The 19,053-nt window shown below is 33.0% G+C and overlaps 1 protein-coding gene across 2 annotated transcripts in view; it reads left to right on the top strand.

The window, feature by feature from the left end:
- The window catches only part of LOC114341305 (DNA-directed RNA polymerase I subunit RPA1), a 158,952-nt gene that overhangs the window by 5,333 nt on the left and 134,566 nt on the right, over positions 1-19,053 (top strand). Inside the window, exons 1-2 of one of the 2 annotated variants that reach the window (XM_050645353.1) lie at positions 115-214; positions 2,562-2,738. In XM_050645353.1, coding sequence (XP_050501310.1) covers positions 130-214; positions 2,562-2,738 — 262 coding nt within the window. In that variant the 5' untranslated portion in view covers positions 115-129. Of the gene's footprint in view, positions 1-114; positions 215-2,561; positions 2,739-19,053 lie in introns of those variants that run through there. The other variant, XM_050645351.1, reaches the window with a different exon arrangement.

Here is a 19,053-nt window from a genome sequence, read left to right as displayed (position 1 = left end):
TTATCTGAAAAAAATCGATCCGGGTTAGTCGGACTTCCGGGTTATCGGAGGCCGACTTATCGGGGTTCCACTGTATTTATTAATTAATAATAAAATAATTGTTTTCTATTACTTCCATTTAGCGCGCCTATGAGTAAAATTGTCAAAATATTTATTTTAGATAATGTCAAAGATTACCACTGTTGCCAAAGTTTAGCAGACCTTACGAAAAAAGGTATGATACTATCGAAGTTATATTGATGACGCGCTACTGTATGTTCTTAATATAAATCAATACTTTTTGAGTTATTAAAGATCAAAGATTTTATTTTTTCGTAAAAAATGCATGTTTTAAAGCTGTTTTTCACGTATAACTCAAAAATTATAAACTTTTACAAAAAAGTTATAATTGCCAAAATTGAGGATAATAAAAAACTGAATACACTACTCACTTAAACAACTAAACTAATGTTAATTCAAAGTGAGTTATGGGTAATTGAATGTATATTTTTTTTCGACGAGTACTCAAATCTAAGTATTCAAGCTTAAATAACGGGAAAACGATGCATTTTATAAAATATACCTGCTAAATACTTATCAAAGTACTTCGGAATACCTATCAAATGAAATGTGCTCCAGGGAAAGTTAATAGCATTAAAATTAAGCATGTTATGATGAAAATAAGAGAACCCTTTAGAATTATTTAAGAAAAAGTGAAAAATAAAACATAATTATTTCAAAAATTTTGACCGGTTTAGAATGCACATTTTTGAAAAAAAGATATAATTTAAAAAAAAAATCAGAATTTTAAAAATTATCGTAATTTTCATTTTCTTTTAATAATAACTCCAAAAATACTCAATATACTTAAAAATGATATACAATCAAATTCTAGTTTTTTCTATATCAAATATTTTACCTTTTTGTTATCTCTGTAGGATAAAAAATAACAGAGATAGAAACGTTTAAAGCTTAAATTTTGCTGCGAGAACCATGTAACCGGGGCCATTTAACCTTTTATTTTAAAAAAGTAAAGGGTTTAAAAGATTAAATTCAACGTGGTTTATTAGCCCCTGAAATTAAATTTCAAATGTTTTTTAGGTTAATCTGATATCTTAAAAATTAACGGAGTTATTAAAAGGGAAGAATAACATTTTTACGACTCGTTCGGGAGCACCTTTGATAGATATTTCTATGTACTTTGACAAATGTTTAATAAGTTTATGTTGGTACCCCGTCAAAATAGCCCTGTCAAAAAAGCTCCGACAAAATAGCCCCGACATAATATCCCGCACACAAAATAGCTCCGACAAAATAACCTGCAGACAAAATAGCCGCGGAATAATAGCCCGCCGACAAAATAGCCCCGACAAAAAAGCTACCTTCAGAATTCATCATGAAATAATTCCTTAAAAATACATTTTTTCGGAAATGGTAATTATCCTCTATTCAGATGTTTATCTTAACCACATTAAATAAAAATGGTCTTTTTAGAGAACTCAGAGTCCTGTCTTCCCTGCCTCTTGGAAGTTTGAACATTTAAGTTAAGCGAAAATATGTTTATGTATGATATAAACATTTTTTCTGTTTTCGCGCAACAGTAAAATGCATTTTAAATTAAATAAATTAAATACATTCTTCCTTTTTGTCAAATAATTTAAATTAAAAAAAGTTTTTGGCCCCTTGTATAAATAATTATGTAATTGCTTATAAGAGGCTGTTTTAGCCGGGGCTGTTTTGACCGGAGCTATTTTGTGTGCGATCTATTTTGTCGGGGCTATTTTGTTTGCGGGCTATTTTGTCGAGGCTATTTTGTGTTCGGGCTATTTTGACGGGGCTTGTTTGACGGGGCTTTTTTGACGGGGCTGTTTTGACCGGGCTATTCTGACGGGTCACGGTTTATGTTATAAAATGCATCATTTTCCCGTTATTTAAGCTTGAATACTTAGATTTGGGTACTCGCCGATATACATTTAATTACCTATAACTCACTTTTAGTTAACATAAGAAGGTTTTTTAGCAAGAAGTTTATTAAGTTTTTTATTAGCTTCAATTTTGGTAATAATAAATTTTTGTAAAAACTTATAGTTTTTGAGTTATTTGTGAAAGATCGGTTAAAAACATGCATTTTTCTCACGAAAAATAAAATCTGTGATCCTTAATAACTCAAAAAGTTTTAATTTATTTTAATAACTTGATATAACAAATTTTGCTTAGAATTTATCCCTCTATCGAATTATGTCCCTCTATTCTTAATAAAATAATTTTAACCCCCGAGAGGGGGTGGCATCCACCCCCACGGTAAAAGCGCCAGTTGACACCATGTCACCTTTGTTCCTTGAGATATCCTCAAGATATGATGATTATTTTTATATTATTATGTTTTTAAGCTATTCTTTGATTTTCTATTCTATTACTTTTGTGAATTTTTTGTTACAAAGGAACAAAGAGGTTTTCTATGAAGTACTAAAATATATAGCAAAAAGTTAGAATAATATTTTGATGTAATTACTTAAGCATAATGTAATTACTTATAATGTAATTAATTGTCAACAACATTATATTGAAAAACATTTTTTTAGGACCATACTCAGCCAAAGATACTCTATGTGAATCTTGTAACCAAACATTCACCAATTGTCCTGGCCATTTTGGATACATTGAACTTCCTTTACCAGTAGTAAATCCTCTGTTTCATAAAATTATTGGAACCATTATAAAAATATCATGTTTGTCATGTTTCCACATACAACTACCAAGTAAGTATCCTTAAGCTTACTAACCATAAGCTATCTGTATCCATAAGCTAACTGGAAACGATGTGTAACCATTAATATTTTTTAATTATAACATATTAGCTAGTTACAAGAAAGGCATGTTAAAGCTTCATTGCTAAAATTTTATTTTGTTTGTTTGGTTCTGGGGCTACTTAGCAAGTATATGAGTTCACTGATGATGGAGTGATAGGTCCGAAAACGTTCTGAACAAATTTTATACAATCCATTGGGATTTTTTTAGGATTTCCATAATATACCTATAGACCAGGAAGGATCTGTTTTTAGGTGGATGTAAGAGGCGGCATTCGGATTTTTGCGGATAAAGCTAGGGAATAACTTCGTTAATAATAATTGACTTATGCTCCTTCTCAAATATGCCCGGAACATTAATAAAAAAAATAAAATATTTAAAAATTTCAAAAATTTTTGTTTTTTTCTACTTTCTTTGCTTATAACTTTAAAACGATTTATTTTGGAATAAAGTCGTATAGGAATAAAACAAAGACAATTAAATTTTCTATCACATACGATTGGTTAAAAATGTCTTTATTTATCACCCTTGCTGCAAAATAGCAATAAATATAAAATAAGGGGGCAAAACAAGCCTGTCCTTATTCACTGTTTTTCCATCACTTAGGTTACACTTGGAACCTTCTCAGTGGCGTAGCTAGCCCCACAGGGGCCCCTATCAAAGTTTGTCGCGGGGCCCTTTTCCACGACTGATATGGGCTAGTGCTAAAAAAATGTTTAATAAAAGCAGCAAAAACGCTTGTATATGTTAGAATAGAAATATACTTTATCGCCAACCGTCACTAAAGTCATTCATTATTGTACTCATTTGCGGCAGTAAAGTAACAATTTATTGTACTGAAAGAAGAATTTTACTTTACCTGCCGCGATTAATCAAATTAACCGAGATTGAATGTAAGTGGTCGATGGCAGTAATCGAATGGCGAGTATTTGAGTGGACATGCAATTTATTTACTTTAACTATTAAAAATATTGTACGCAATTTGTGATATTATCAATCAAATGTATGTCAAAAAGTGAAATTCTGTAGTATTTTGTAATTATATTCATATAAAATAAATTAAAACTTTACCGATTTAGTAATTATTCAATATTGATAACTATCGATTAAAAGTTGAAAGCGGCCATCTTGCAAGTTATCTGTCATCACTGTCATAAAATTATTATGACGTCTAAAATTTAAAAAGTTCTTAAATTGTAAATTGCAAGTAAGTGTTAAAACCAATATCAAATTATGTTGGCAAATATTATTTTATATCAATAAAACATATCTTAACCGATTGTAAAATATACCAGCAAACGAGAAGTAAGTAAACTCAACCTCCCCAGGGACATATTATTATCTGAGCTTCTTAGAGACAATACAAATATCAACAATATCATACAGTTTTTAACGGAAATTGGAATAAAAGACATTTAATTGTATCACAAAATTTTCAGGTATACTTTTTGTTAGTACATATGTATTTACTTAATATTACAATCTCTTTTTATTTTTAATATGTATTTTCCATTGTTGTCGTTTATAATCACAGTGGTTCGGACGAAATTAAATTTAAAATATATGTTGGCGATAAAATTTTGTATGCACCACGTCAGTAAATACTCCTTATCGAACTCGTCTGTTACTCGCCTCGCTCGCTACGCTCGCTCTTCTCGTAATATCAGACTCGTTCGATAAAGAGTCACTTTGCTGACTTGGTACATAAATAACAATTATTATCACCGAAAGTTTTATAATTTTATGGACAAAGATTACAAAGAGAAGGAAAAAAACAACAAATGCAGTTTACTGCAATTACCTAAATCGTCAATATTACAAAATAAAAGATAATAAACTAAAACAAGAACAATATATTTCAAAATTTAAATAAATTGCAAATTGCATAATACAATCTTAGAAGAAACTCTTCTTCCGAATACTATGGACTTTCAGATCGACAGTCTTTTATCATTTTACGGAACTTGGGGAAAGATGTTGCAGTATAACTTAGTGGACGGGATCGGTAAATAAACATCAAGAGCTAAATTTCTGGTGGAGTAGTCATTGTTAGGTCGTGCTAGAAAGATATTTATGTACTTAGGTATTTACAAATTAAGCAAACAAACAAGTAGCTTCTGCAATGATGTGTTGTTGCATTGAGCTGCAATAAGGTATCCAAACAGATACCTAATTGCTCTTTTTTGTAATTTAAAAATAATATCGGACTCGGCAGCTGTACTAGAACCCCAAAAAGGAAGACCATATCGAAGATGAGACTCGAACAAAGAAAAATATGTTATTCTGGAAGATGCTAAATTGATTTCCTTCGAAACAGATTTTATTGCGTAGAAAGCTGAGGGATGTTTTTTACTTAACAAACCGATAAGAAGGGACTCTTTAAGTTTGCTGTCTAAAAAATAGCAAGAAATTTTACTGAATCAACGGTACTAATCTGGCCGTTATTAAGAAGCAAGGGCTGAATAATGCTACTGTCTTATCCACCTTAAAAGAGAGTAAATTAGGATCGAACCAGGTTTTTATTGTAAGAAGATCAGAAACTATAGTTGCATGAAGAGTTGCTCCAAGTGAAACTCGTATCATCAGCAAAAAGAACAATGTTTCCATCGATTTTTAAATTAGTGATGTCATCTATAAAGACAAGAAAAAGTAGAGGACCCAATACTGAACGCTGTGGTACCTCACATATATTGTATGTGAGACTAAAGTCAGTATTATTTGCTCTAACCAGTTGTTACCCCGAATCCCGTAGAAATTTATAATACAATATATAGATAAAGAATAGATTACAGCAGAATATACCCAAACAATACGCACTGTTTCAAAAATATTCAAAGGTATAGCAATTACAAAAATTGCAATCTGGCATTATACATTATACAGTGTCTCACACTCAGCCAACGGTGAATTGACAATGGACAATGAAATGTAGCTTAAAAACAAAAAAAGTTCTGTTGTTATGGAATGTTGTTATGGAATAACCGCGAGCGGCTGAAAATAGATATACACAGGTATAATAAGATAGATACCTACATAAAAAATCCATTACATGAAAATGTCGATATCCAAACACTACACACTGTTTCAAAGCGTTTTAAGAGTGAAATTGTAGAATATTTTGTTCAATTTTTTTAAATGGAACTTTTGTTTCGACATGACGCGCCGGGGCCCCTGAATGTCGGGGGCCCCGTATAATTGATACGGCTGATACGGCGGTAGCTACGCCCCTGAACCTTCTTAATTCGCTTAGAAAATTTTTGTAATGTGCTAAAACCGTCCACCAAATTTCATTAAAATTGACTTACTAGATTTTGCATAATAATTTTGCAATTTAAACTTTTTTAAAAAATTATTTTTTTAAAATCTTGCACAACAAAAACTAGAACATACAAAGATTTGTCAATTTTTTTACATATAAAGAAGCACTCCACCTATCTAATGCACTTTACAGAATTGAAATCAGATTGTTTAAGCAGCCTCAGCAATGTTTTAAAGTTATAAACAATTTTTTGGCTTATAAACAAATTAGTGTTGTGGCCAGGAGGGGGTGCTACGGGTTCTTTTATTTAGATGGACTTACCCAAGTTTTTTTTTATGTATTTTGATCCGTAGAACACGAATTTTTTGGTTAACAGTTGATCTGGATGTCGATAAGATTGTTATAAACAAAGAACTTGAGGAATTACATAACATCGATTTTTCGTAAAATAAAACATTTTTTTTTGTTTTTTTTTATGGAATTCTAAGCAAAAAATATTCTTACAAGTTTTTTCGTAGGATGAATAGTTTTCAAGATAAACGCGGTAGAATTTTCAAAAAATCGAAAAATTGCAATTTTTGAACGCGAATAACTTTTGATTAAAAAATAAAATAGCAATTCTGCTGACAGCATTTAAAAGTTTAAGTCAAATTATATCGGTTTTAATTATTTGCATTGCTAGAAATTAATTTTTTTTATTATTAAACAAAGCTATTTGTTTGTAACCCAAAAAATTGTTTATAATTTTAAAACATTGCCGAGGCCCCTTAAATAATCCGATTTTAATTCTGTGTAAAGTGTATTAGATAGGTAAAACACCTCTTTATATGCAAAAAATTAGCCAACTTCTAAATGGTCTACTTTTAGTTCAGAAAGATTTTAAAAAATTTAAACTTTTTTAAAAACATTTAGATTGCAATTATGCAAAATCTATTAGGTCGATTTTAATGAAATTTGGTAGACCGTTTAAGTAAGTTATAAGAATTTTCTAAGCGAATTACTAAAGTTCTAAGTGCCACCAAAGTGGTTAAGAAACATTGAATAACAACAGGCGTATTTTGCCCCCTTATTTAAAAGGTAATTTCTTAAGACATTTTTGACCAGTCGTATATCATACAAAATTCAATTACAGTACAACCTGCCATATCCGGACGGTTCTGCGCCGTCCGGATCTACCAAAATCTACCGAGAAAGGCAGTCCTGTTGTTGGACAACGCACTAAATGAAGAACTAAAAGATGGCGAAATAATGTATTATAGAATCTATAAAACGTGTCTATCGACGAAAGTTATTGACGGCGTTGATTATTGGAATGTATGAAGGAAAAAACGTTTCAGAGACTGTAAAAGAAGTAATGGTCTTGATATCCGGATTTTTTCATATCCGGATCGGTCTGTCGCTACATTGATCCGGATATAGCAGGTTTTACTGTATCTTTATTTTATTTCTTTACGACTTTGTTCCAAAATGAATCGTTTTAAAGTTATAAGCAAATAAAGTAGAAAAAAATCGAGGTTTTTCGAAATTTTTAAATATTTTAATTTTTTTATTAATGTTCCGGGCATATTTGAGAAGGAGCATAACTCAATTATTATTATTGAAGGTGTCACCTAACTTTATCTGCAAGAATCCGAATGCCACCTCTCACATCCAAAAATAGACGTTTTTTTACAGATTAGTCCTGGTCTACTATTACATATAAGTTGTTTTACTTCGGTGTTAGAGTTTTTTAACTATATGGTATACAGCCAATCCAGGGAACTATCCCTTTTTAGTATAAAATAAGTTATTTTAACTTCAATTATAAATCACAATAAAATACACAAAGAATGGAGCACCACTGAACTAATTCTACTATTCATCTATCTATGTAAGGATTTTTACAGCTGTTGCCGCCTTTCTTCTTTCAACCAACATCTCCAGTCGTTTCTGTTCTGCCATTCTCCGTCTCTAAGGTCTCGTCTTTCCATGGCCTCGTCCACTTCCTCCCTCTTATTCTCTTTTCTATTGTGCTCCAATCCGAAATGTTGGATATCGGTGGTTCGCCAAAATAAGCGGCATATTGTGTAATTCGCTTTTTCCTTAAGTCCTTTACATACTGTGTTTCAAATTGTGTTGCCAAAGTTAAGTTATACCGGTTATACAATAGATGAATGTACGCCACTTAACATTAATTAAAAAAAAGTATTTTTACAAGCATTTTATGCAATTTTAATGTCAAAATATCAACTCCGAGGCTGTAACCCACCTTGTTTTTTATCTGTTTTATAGTATTGCACACTGAAAAGTTACAAAAGTTTAGATTATTTTATCAATAATTAATTAAAAACCCAATGTAATTTAAAACTGTCAAATTAATAACTTTCATTTTTAAAATTAAACCATAAAAATCTACTACTAAAAACTGTAACCAACTTTGTGCATCAACACCGAGGCTTCACAAAAATATATGAAAATTTAGGCCAAACTGCACTGACAGGCAGCTTGACAAGAGAGGAACGCTTCAGTCTAACCCAAAAGCGTATGTTTTTATACAGTCAACACCGAAGCCTTCGTAAAAGATTAATTTTGCTAATTTTTTAATGTTTTTCTTCTAACTATGCGCTATAAAGTTTTTTGACACACGATGAATAAAGCAGAATTATTTTTAATATTTGTAGAAAGTAGAATTAAAAATGTATGAAATCATCAACACCGAAGCAATGAACTCCGAAGCCCAGTCGTGCCTCGGAGTTGACGAACGTGCCTCGGAGTTGACGAACGTGCCTCGGAGTTGACGAACGTGCCTCGGAGTTGACGAACGTGCCTCGGAGTTTTTGAAAGTGTGTGAGGGGTCATTGTTAAACTAAAAAAATACAATTTAAATTTAGTCTGATATAGGAAAAGGGTTACTGGGTAGGCTCTCAAGATGTTTCGGTCGGTTTGGTAGTTATCTTCTTTTTATAGAAAATGGCTCGTATACACTGGAGTACGACGGAAAAATGAAGGCGAAAGCCCCCAAAATCGTTAAATAAAGAATTTATGAAAGAAAGTAATATTTTATGCAGCTATGCTTATTTCTGTAAGAATATACCATTTTGGGTAGTCTTCTCTAATGTTGATAAAAGTCTATGTAGGCTCATTATGTGTCTATCTGTCTATGTAGGCTCATTACTTGAAAACATGGAGCTCATGTGTGGAAGCGGATAACAAATCATTATGTTGACATGGAGAAAATGGAGAAAAGACAGAAGAATGTATATAAAGGAAATGCCAAGATTGTGTTCAAAACAGATTAGATTTTTAAAGTTTAACGGAGAAGACACGGCTACATATTGGAAATTTTCGTCAATACGAAAGCCGGTCTAAATCAACTCCGACGCAATTGATATTTTACCTATTTTTCATGTTTTTCTGTAGTAGTTTATATCAAAATGAAAGTGTTTTGTATAGTTTTATTACATACCTACCAATTTTTATTTTAATTGTTACGATCATAAATTTCAATTAACAGAGAATTACGTCAACACCGTGGACACAACTTCGAAGTCACAACATTTCCGTTTTTCGGAAAATATTTAAAAATTATCTCTGCTGGTATCAGGGGTAAGTTGAATAGCTCATTTTATGAAAAATATTTAAAAGTGAACTAATTCTAAACCATATTTTAAATTAAATTTCTCTACCTCGAAATTGCCGTCTATTTTGGCGAATCACCCATATACACTTTTTACGATCTGCTCTTCTCACATGTCCATACCAAATTAAACGTTTTTCTTCGATGTAGCTGAGGATGTCTTGCTCTACTGCCATTTTTCCTTTTATCTCCTCATTTCTAGTGCGATCTATTCTTATCACTCTGGAGCTTCTTCTCATGAACTCCATTTCAGTTACTGTAATTTTGGACCTGTTTCGTTTGTTTATTACCCAATTCTCCGCTCCATAGGTCATTATACTTGTACCAAGGTGTTATATATTCTCTTCTTTGTATTTCTGTATTTCTATTTTTATTTTACATATATCTATTTTATTTTTATTTTACATATATCTACTATTAAAAAAATGAGATAAAAACAGAAAAGAAAACTATAGAGGTATCAACTACATAGTTAAATACTACCCCAAAAACTTTTAGGCCATTCGCACACACAGCTGCTAAAAAGAAACCAGTTGGTAATTTTAGTTACCAATCAGTTACTTAGTAGTCACTGTCCATGTATTTTAATGAGCGTCCGCACACAGCACTACTAGTTAGCAGCCGGTCTATAATGCGGGAATGATCAGTCGACAGCGGACTGGACATGCAGGTCGCTGGGGGACTAGTTTGTAAACATTTGGAAAATGAATAAAGGATTGAAGGGGTCGAACTTTGGTGCTCAGCGAGAGGTAGGTATTTATTACTGATATAGGTAAAGACATAGTGGGAATTGGTTTACATGTTCTATTGTTGTTTACATTAAAAATAAAAGATGGTTATTTTTGATATTTTAAATAAGCTTAAGATATGAACATGGTTTGTTTGGATTATGCGTGTAAAATTTTTTTATTAGTAGATATTTCAAAGCTAGTATTTTGCAGTAAATTAAGCTAAGCCAAATTATTTTGTGTGAATTATTGCTCTTATACAGTAAAATTATAAAGGCTCTTAACGATATAATTTCTTATTTGCAGTAAACCTTATTACCTATCTCAGAGAAAAAAGTGTCATATTTTGTTAAAGTTTAACACGCAAAATCAGCGGAATCGTTTAATATAAAATTAGTGCAAGAAGTGGAAAACATCCGTGCCTATATAAACTTAATTTACTAGTACCTATTGATGGGAAATAATCCACAATTTTACTAAAAAAAATGATTTTATTAACGTTTCGTAGTCCAAATCGGATGCCGTTGTCAAAATACAAAAAATATTAATGAATTAAACAAAAATGTTGTTGCTTAGTAAAAAATTCTTCTAATATGTATTTTTTTTAATCTGACTCATTTATATCGACAATTCAGACATATATTATACATTTTAAAGTAGAGTACTTTAAAATGATATTGCTAATATTTATGAATTGCGTTTCTGGGACGACTCTACTGAAAGATAGTTTATTCGATTACATGAAATCAACCCCAACTCAAGAATATCCGTCACAAAAAATCATGACATGTGATCTGTTTTTAAAAATACAACTACATGCAACGGTGACAATAAATAATAAATACAATATGATTTTAAAGTCTTCTACGTTAAAATGTACAATATATGTCTAAATTTCCGATATAAATGAGTCAGATTAAATAAATTATTAGAAGAATTTTTTACTAAGCAACAACATTTTTGTTTAATTCATTAATATTTTTTGTACTTTGACAACGGCATCCGATTTGGACGTCGAAATATTAATAAAATTATTTTTTAGTAAAATTGTGGCTTCTTTCCCATCAAAAACTAGTTAATTACAAAAATTTCACAAGAAAATAGATTCAGGACAACATAATATATAAACTTAAACACCGCCTAACAAAGCTACTCAGTACAAAGTACAGTCAAGAAGTGACTCGTTTTATTAATTTTCGGTAGCGTAATGTGCGAGTCATAGTTGATAACCCGTTGATAACTCTGATTACCAACTAGTTTAGTTTCTTTTTAGTAGCTGTGTGTGCGAAAGGCCTTAACCAACTAAAATTTTACAAGAACTAATTAATCGTAGAATAAGTTTACCAGATGAACAACAGATGCAATATTTGTCTAAAGCAAACTACTGAGAAATTACTAGAGTATAAAAGACCAGCTGTCTGATTGACTTGAAGAAAGCATTTGACAGAGTGAGACTCAAAGATGAAATTCATCTTCTATATGATAGAGAAATTCCCCTAGATATCATAAGAACTATTGAAAACATTTACAATAACAACAAAATGGAAGTCAGAATAAAGGAGCAATTTACAGAACCTATAGACCTAGGCAGCGGAATAAGACGGGGGGATTCGTTGAACACTATGCTCTTTAATTTAATTATGGATGAAATCATCAAATGCGTCAATAAAGGGAGGGGATACAGAACGGGAAACAAAGAAGTAAAAATACTCTGTTATTCAGAAAATGCAAAAGTGATAGCCCAAGATGAAGATAGTCTGCAAAGTCCACAATTTTAACATAAGAGCAAAAAAAATTCAATATGATGGTAAAGAAATAATCAAATGTACCTAAAATGGAAATTGATGGCATCAGTATTGAACAAGTAATGGAAATAAAATACCTAGGAATTACACAGCTACAGAGAGCTAGACAAAGAAGTGAGAAATCAAGTACAAAAAGCAAATAGACTGGCAAGGTGCCTTAATAACACTATATGGCGAAACCGACATATCAACACTGAGATGAAGTCAAGAATTTATAAAGCCAGTGTAAGACCAATAATGACATCATCATTCTCTTTGCCTTATCCCTATGCGGGCTCGGCTTCCCTAATTGCATTTCTCCACACAATTCTATCTTGGGTCATATCAATGTCAATCCCCTTTACCAACATATCCTGCCTTATCGTCTCCCCAGGTCTTCTTTGGTCTTCCTCTCCTACTCCTTCCAGGAATCTGCACTTCAGCTATTCTTCATATTGGGTGATTAACATCTCGACGTTGAACATGACCAAACCATCTTAACCTATGCTCTCTCATTTTGGCATCAATTGGTGCCACACCTAGACTTCCCCTAATATACTCATTTCCAATTTTATCCTTCTTTGTCACTCCACTCATCCATCTAAGCATTCTCATTTCCGCCACACGCATTCGTTGTTCCTCTTTCTTCTTCACTGGTCAACATTCAGTTCCGTACATCATAGCCGGTCTTATGGCTGTTTTATAGAATTTTCCCTTCAGCTTCATTGGAATTTTTCTGTCACACAACACACCACTCGCTTCTTTCCACTTCATCCATCCAGCCCTAATTCTACTGCATGCATCTCCATCTATTTCTCCATTACTCTGTAATACCGATCCCAGGTACTTAAAACTATTGCTTTTTACAATCAGTTCACCATCCAAAGATACCATTTTATTTGTAGTAACTCCATCTTTAAATCGACATTCCAAATACTCTGTTTTTGTCCTACTAAGTTTTAAACCTTTTTCCTCCAGAGCTTGCCTCCACTGTTCCAGTTTTTGTTCTAAGTCTCTTTCAGTATTTCCTACTAACACGACATCATCAGCATACATTAAGCACCATGGAATGTTACGCTGTAGTTTCGCTGTTATCTGGTCCAAAACTAATGAGAATAAATACGGATAAGCACAGAGTCTTGGTGCAATCCTACTTTCACATGAAATTTATCAGTCTCTCCCACACCTGTCCTAACACTAGTCGTTACTCCCTCATACATACCCCTCACAATCTTTACATATTCACCAGGGACTCCTTTCTTATTGAGTGACCACCACAGAATCTCTTGAGGAACTCTATCATATGCTTTCTCAAGATCAATGAATACCATATGAGCGTTTGTTTCTTTACTCCTGTATTTTTCCATCAACTGCCTTATAATGAAAATTGCATCTGTTGTTGATCTGCCCTGCATAAAGCCAAATTGATTCTCGGATATTTCGGTCTCTTCACGTATCCGTCTATCAATTACTCTTTCCCATATTTTCATGGTGTGGCTAAGCAATTTTATAGCCCTGTAGTTTGTACATTGTTGTATACTCCCTTGTTTTTGTAAACAGGGACCAGTATACTGCTTCTCCATTCGTCTGGCATTTGTCCAACTTCCATAATTCTATTAAACAGACCTGCTTGCCACCTTGATCCTGTCTCTCCCAATGCTCTCCATACTTCACCAGGAATATCATCTGGTCCTACCGCTTTTCCTTTCTTTATTTTTTGAAGCGCTTGAGCCACTTCCTCGTTTGTTATTTTTGGTGACCATTGCTGCTACTGTCTCCGTTGACTCTACAGGCTATCTGTCAAATTCTTCATTTAATAAGCTGTCAAAGTACTTTCTCCATCTCTCTTGACATCGCTTTCGTGAACTATTATTTTATTATTTTTATCTCGGATACATCTAATCTGAATCCACAGGGAAAAGAAAATGTTTTTCCTGTAGATGGCTGTATACCATCAATCACAAAATTGGAAAGAAATCCTTTGTAAAAGGTATACATTTTTTTTATTAAAATCCCTTAAAAGGGCTACATCACAACAAAACGTTTTCGATTTTTATAAAAAATCATCATCAGTGTTAGATAAACTGGATGCTAGCTGAGCCACAAAAGAAAAATATCCGGGTAAAAACCCTTTACATATAATATAGATGCCTTAAAAGTGCATACTTCAATAAAAAGCCCTGTGATGGTCACATGGCAACCAGGATAATGCCCTAAGGTAATGTATTGAAATTTACCAACACGTGGGATCCAAATTGAGTTGTTTACATTTCAATGACTTAATGGCAATTGAGTTGATATTAAGTAAATGCCATTAAATGCCATTAAGTCGTCGAAATGTAAACAACTCAATTTGGATCCCACGTGTTGGGAAATTTCAATACATTACCTTAGGGCATTATCCTGGTTGCCATGTGACCATCACAGGGCTTTTTATTGAAGTATGCACTTTTAAGGCATCTATATTATATGTAAAGGGTTTTTACCCTGATATTTTTCTTTTGTGGCTCAGCTAGCATCCAGTTTATCTAACACTGATGATGATTTTTTATAAAAATCGAAAAAGTTTTGTTGTGATGTAGCCCTTTTAAGGGATTTTAATAAAAAAAAAATTATACCTTTTACAAAGGATTTCTTTCCAATTATCTAATCTGATTAAAATCTTTTGCTTTCTTTGCTCTCTGTTTGGCTATTTCATATGTCTTCGTTTCGCCTTCCCTGGTATCAAGTTGATCGTATAGGTTTGAATACGCTTCTGCTTTGGCTTTTGCTACTGCCACTTTCGCTTCCTTTTTCGCCATATGGTTTTGAAGATCTGTGTCGGATCTGGTTTCTTGGCACTTTTTAGATAATTTTCTCTTCTCTTTTATTTTTCCTTGTACTTCGTTTGACCACCACCAAGTCTCTTTATCCTCGAAACTTTTTTCCTGACATTTTCCCAAGTATTTCAATAGCAGTCTCTCTAATATTACTGGTCATTTTTCTCCAAATTGTATTAGGGCTTCCTTTCGTGTTCCAACATGAGTGTTGGACCACGTGTAAGACCAATAATGACATATGCATCAGAAACAAGACCCTATACAGCCACAACACATTGGGTGCGTTCGGACGACCATAGCGGCTGGCGGTCAGCAGAAATCGGCTGAGTGGTTGTATCCAGCCGTGATAGGGAAAGCTTAGTAAATCTCTCAGCGGCTGGCTTCCAGCGGTGACGTCTGACAGCTACTTCTGGCTCAGCTGTCCAGCCGCTGTGGTCGTCCGAACGCACCCAAAGACTACTAGAAACGACATAAATGAGCGTACTGAGAAGAATTACAGGAAATACGGTGAGAGATCGTAAGAGGAGTGAAGACCTTTGAAGAAAATGTAACATACAGTGTATAAACGAATGGACACTAAATATAAATAGGAATGGAATAACCATATAAGCAGAATGGGGGAGACACGTTTGGTAAAATAGCAAAAGATAAATCACCAATCGGTAGAAGTAATCACTTTGCGCGGCCGACCATGCAAATCGACCGTGTAACTACCACAAATCATACACAGGGTGTCCCAAAAGTAGCGGAACGGTTGAATATTTCTCAAAGTGAACATCCGATCAAGAATTTTCAAAAATCTATCGAATGACACCAAACACCACCCCTACTCGACCCCCTGGAGGAGGGGTGGGATGTAACTAAAATCTTAAATGGAAACCTCCAGTTTTTATTGCAGATTTGGATTAGGTACTTGCGGAGAGGTAAGCAACTTTTATTCAAGACATTTTTTCGAATTCTGGATAGATGGCGCTATAATCGGAAAAAACGATTTATTGTGATACTACAGGTAAATTATAGAAACGGTCTAATATCTCAAGAAATAAACTTCCAAATAAAAAACCCAAAAACTATGTGTTTAATGTTTTTCAAAAACCTATCGAATAACACCAAACATGACCCTCCACCCCACCCCCTGGGGTAACTTTAAAATCTTAAATTGGAACCCCCATTTTTTATTGCAGATTTGGATTTCTCGTGAAAAAATAAGCAACATTTGTTTGAAACATTTTGTTATTAGAATTGTTGATAGATGGCGCTATAATCGGAAAAATATGATTTATTAGCGCCATCTATCAACAATTCTAAAAAATGTTTCGAATAAATGTTACTTACTCTTTCATAAGGAATCCAAAACTGCAATAAAAAACGGGGATTCCTATTTAAGATTTTAGAGTTACCCCCCACCCCACCTCCAGGGTGTAGAGTGGGGGGCCGTGTTTAATGTCATTTGATAGGTTTTTGAAAAACATTAAACACGTTTTTTTGGTTTTTCATTTCGAAGTGTATTTGTCGAGATATTAGACCGTTTCTATAATTTACCTATGGTATCACGATAAATCGTTTTTTCCGATTATAGCGACATCTATCCACAATTCGAAAAAATGTTCGAAAAAATAAAAGTTGCTTACTTTTACGTAAGGAATCCAAATCTGCAATAAAACTGAGATTATTAGTGTGATTGTAAACATGTGCACATGGGCTCCAGAAAATACCTGATTTTATTGTGAAATACGTTAAACCGTTGATTGATAAATACGGATAATACGGATATACCAGTATAATTTATCAGTCAACGGTTAAACTTAGAGGAGAAACTTATACCTATCAAAAGGAAAATTCCAGGACTTTCTTATGAAAGGTTGAGCTCAAAAATATAATAAGATTTGACATCAATATTGTAAATATTAAGCAAGTATTAAATTGATAGTAATTAAGGAAGACTGATAACAACTGACTAAAAACTGATCTGACTTTTTTGTGTCATTACCAATTTATTTGAAGATAATTAGAATTAGGCCAGGAGTTGAGGTGACTGATTATTAAGATAATAAGACATTATATTTGGAAGATGACAAGTGTGTGCATTTGTTTTTATTGTGACCGGGAGGTTAAACCAAAGCAAATTTCCATTGAGTGTATCACTTGTTGCTCATGGGTCCATAAGGGGTGCACGGGTTTGACTAAAAGTTAATATGAAAAAATCTGTGCTGACTTTCGCAAAACTAAATCGCATAACTGGGAATGTAAAGTATGCAAAGAGACGGTGGTGAAAAGATTATCTTTGAATTCTGCTTCAAATAGCCGGAAAAATTCGGTATCAAAAGAAAGTGCTGACAATGGAAAACAGGTGCCCAATGCTGATTTTTCAAGTCTACTGTGCAATACTGTGGATGCTGTAGAGAGTGAAACTGCAATCAAGGATGAAATAAATAATTTATTAAAGAACAGTACCACTACCAATAAAGATGTACTAGTAGTTATTGTTCACATAATTAACCTATTGTTGAATCAGAGGACTGAAGTGCAGGCAACAATAGATACAATTAAAGCGTCTGTAAAATCTAATGAGGCGAAAGTTGAAACTTTAGAAAAGAAACTTGAAGGGTTACAAGAAAAAATTGAAACCATGTGTGGAAATGGAAGTGAAGAGATAAGAAATCAAAGTGTATCTATTATCAAAGATGAGCAAGATATGTTCCTGGAATTAGAAGATAGAAGTAGTCGATCTAAAAATATACTAATCTATAATGTTGATGAGAGCTAATCTAAGGTTACTAATGACAGAATAGATCATGACAAGGCAAATATTCGAGAAGTACTAACGAAACTGGAGGTTGGAGCAACTGAGTTTAAGGTTTTGAGGGTAGGACGTGGTAATAGCAGTAGTGACAGGCCAAGACCACTTAAGGTAATTTTTCAAAATAATACCACAGTGATTGCATGTCTTAAAAACAAACATAAGTTGAAGCCATCGAGCATATTGATTAAATCAGATCTTACTCAAATGCAACGAAATCATCTCAAGAAATTATATGAAGAACTTGATAGGCGTAGAAGAAATGGTGAATCAAACTTGGCAATACGATACAAGAATGGTAACCCGTTTATTTCAAAGGTAAAAGAACAAAACCACCAGAATCCAAAAAACTCCCAAATGCGAACATAAGTATGAATAGTCTATCACTTTACTACCAAAATGTGCGTGGTCTGCGTACGAAGCTAAAGGACATATATTTGACATCCTGTTCAGCAACATATGACGTTATTTTCCTAACAGAGAGTTGGCTTGGTCCTGAAATTAAAAGTAATGAAGTTTTCTGTGATTTATATACCGTATACCGTCGGGACCGTGATCATATTTCCAGCGAGAAATCAAGAGGAGGTGGAGTGTTAATTGCAGTTAGAAGTGATATCAGTTCTTGTCTAGTGGAAATTGCCAGTTCAAATGTAGAACAGGTTTTTGCTGGAATTACTATTAATTGCATTAAATATGTTTTTGGCTGTGTCTACATTCCGCCCAGATCTAGATTGGATGTTTATTCCAATCACATTGATACTGTAAAACTAATTATGAATAAGTATAAAGATTCTAAACTAGTATTATTTGGGGATTATAATCTACCAAATCTGATATGGGACGGTGAGACGACTGCTAAAAATATAAGTAATGATACTGAAATTTTGTTTTGTGACGAGTTCAATTTTTTAGGATTAGGTCAATATAATTATTTTAAAAACCAGTATGACTCAATTCTTGATCTGTGTTTCTCTGATACTTATTTAAATCTAAAAAAAGCGGAAGCTTTAATGACGTGTGACAGGTATGATCCCTCACTTGAAGCATTAATATTATTTGATAATCAATATATCAGTTTGGAAACTAATATTTATTATAACTTTCACAAGGCGGATTATGGTGCCTTGAATAATTATTTGCTTCAGATCAATTGGATTGAGTTGTACTGTTTAGAGGATGTAAATGACATTTTAGATGCTTTTTATTCCATTATTTGGAACGCAATTGAACTTTTTGTACCAAAGATATCTGTAAAAAGAT

The sequence above is a fragment of the Diabrotica virgifera genome, chromosome 3 (genome assembly GCF_917563875.1).
Source record: "Diabrotica virgifera virgifera chromosome 3, PGI_DIABVI_V3a".
Classification (NCBI taxonomy): domain Eukaryota; kingdom Metazoa; phylum Arthropoda; class Insecta; order Coleoptera; family Chrysomelidae; genus Diabrotica; species Diabrotica virgifera.
Note: the sequence above shows the minus strand (reverse complement) of the source record. Positions and strands in the feature narration are given on the sequence as shown.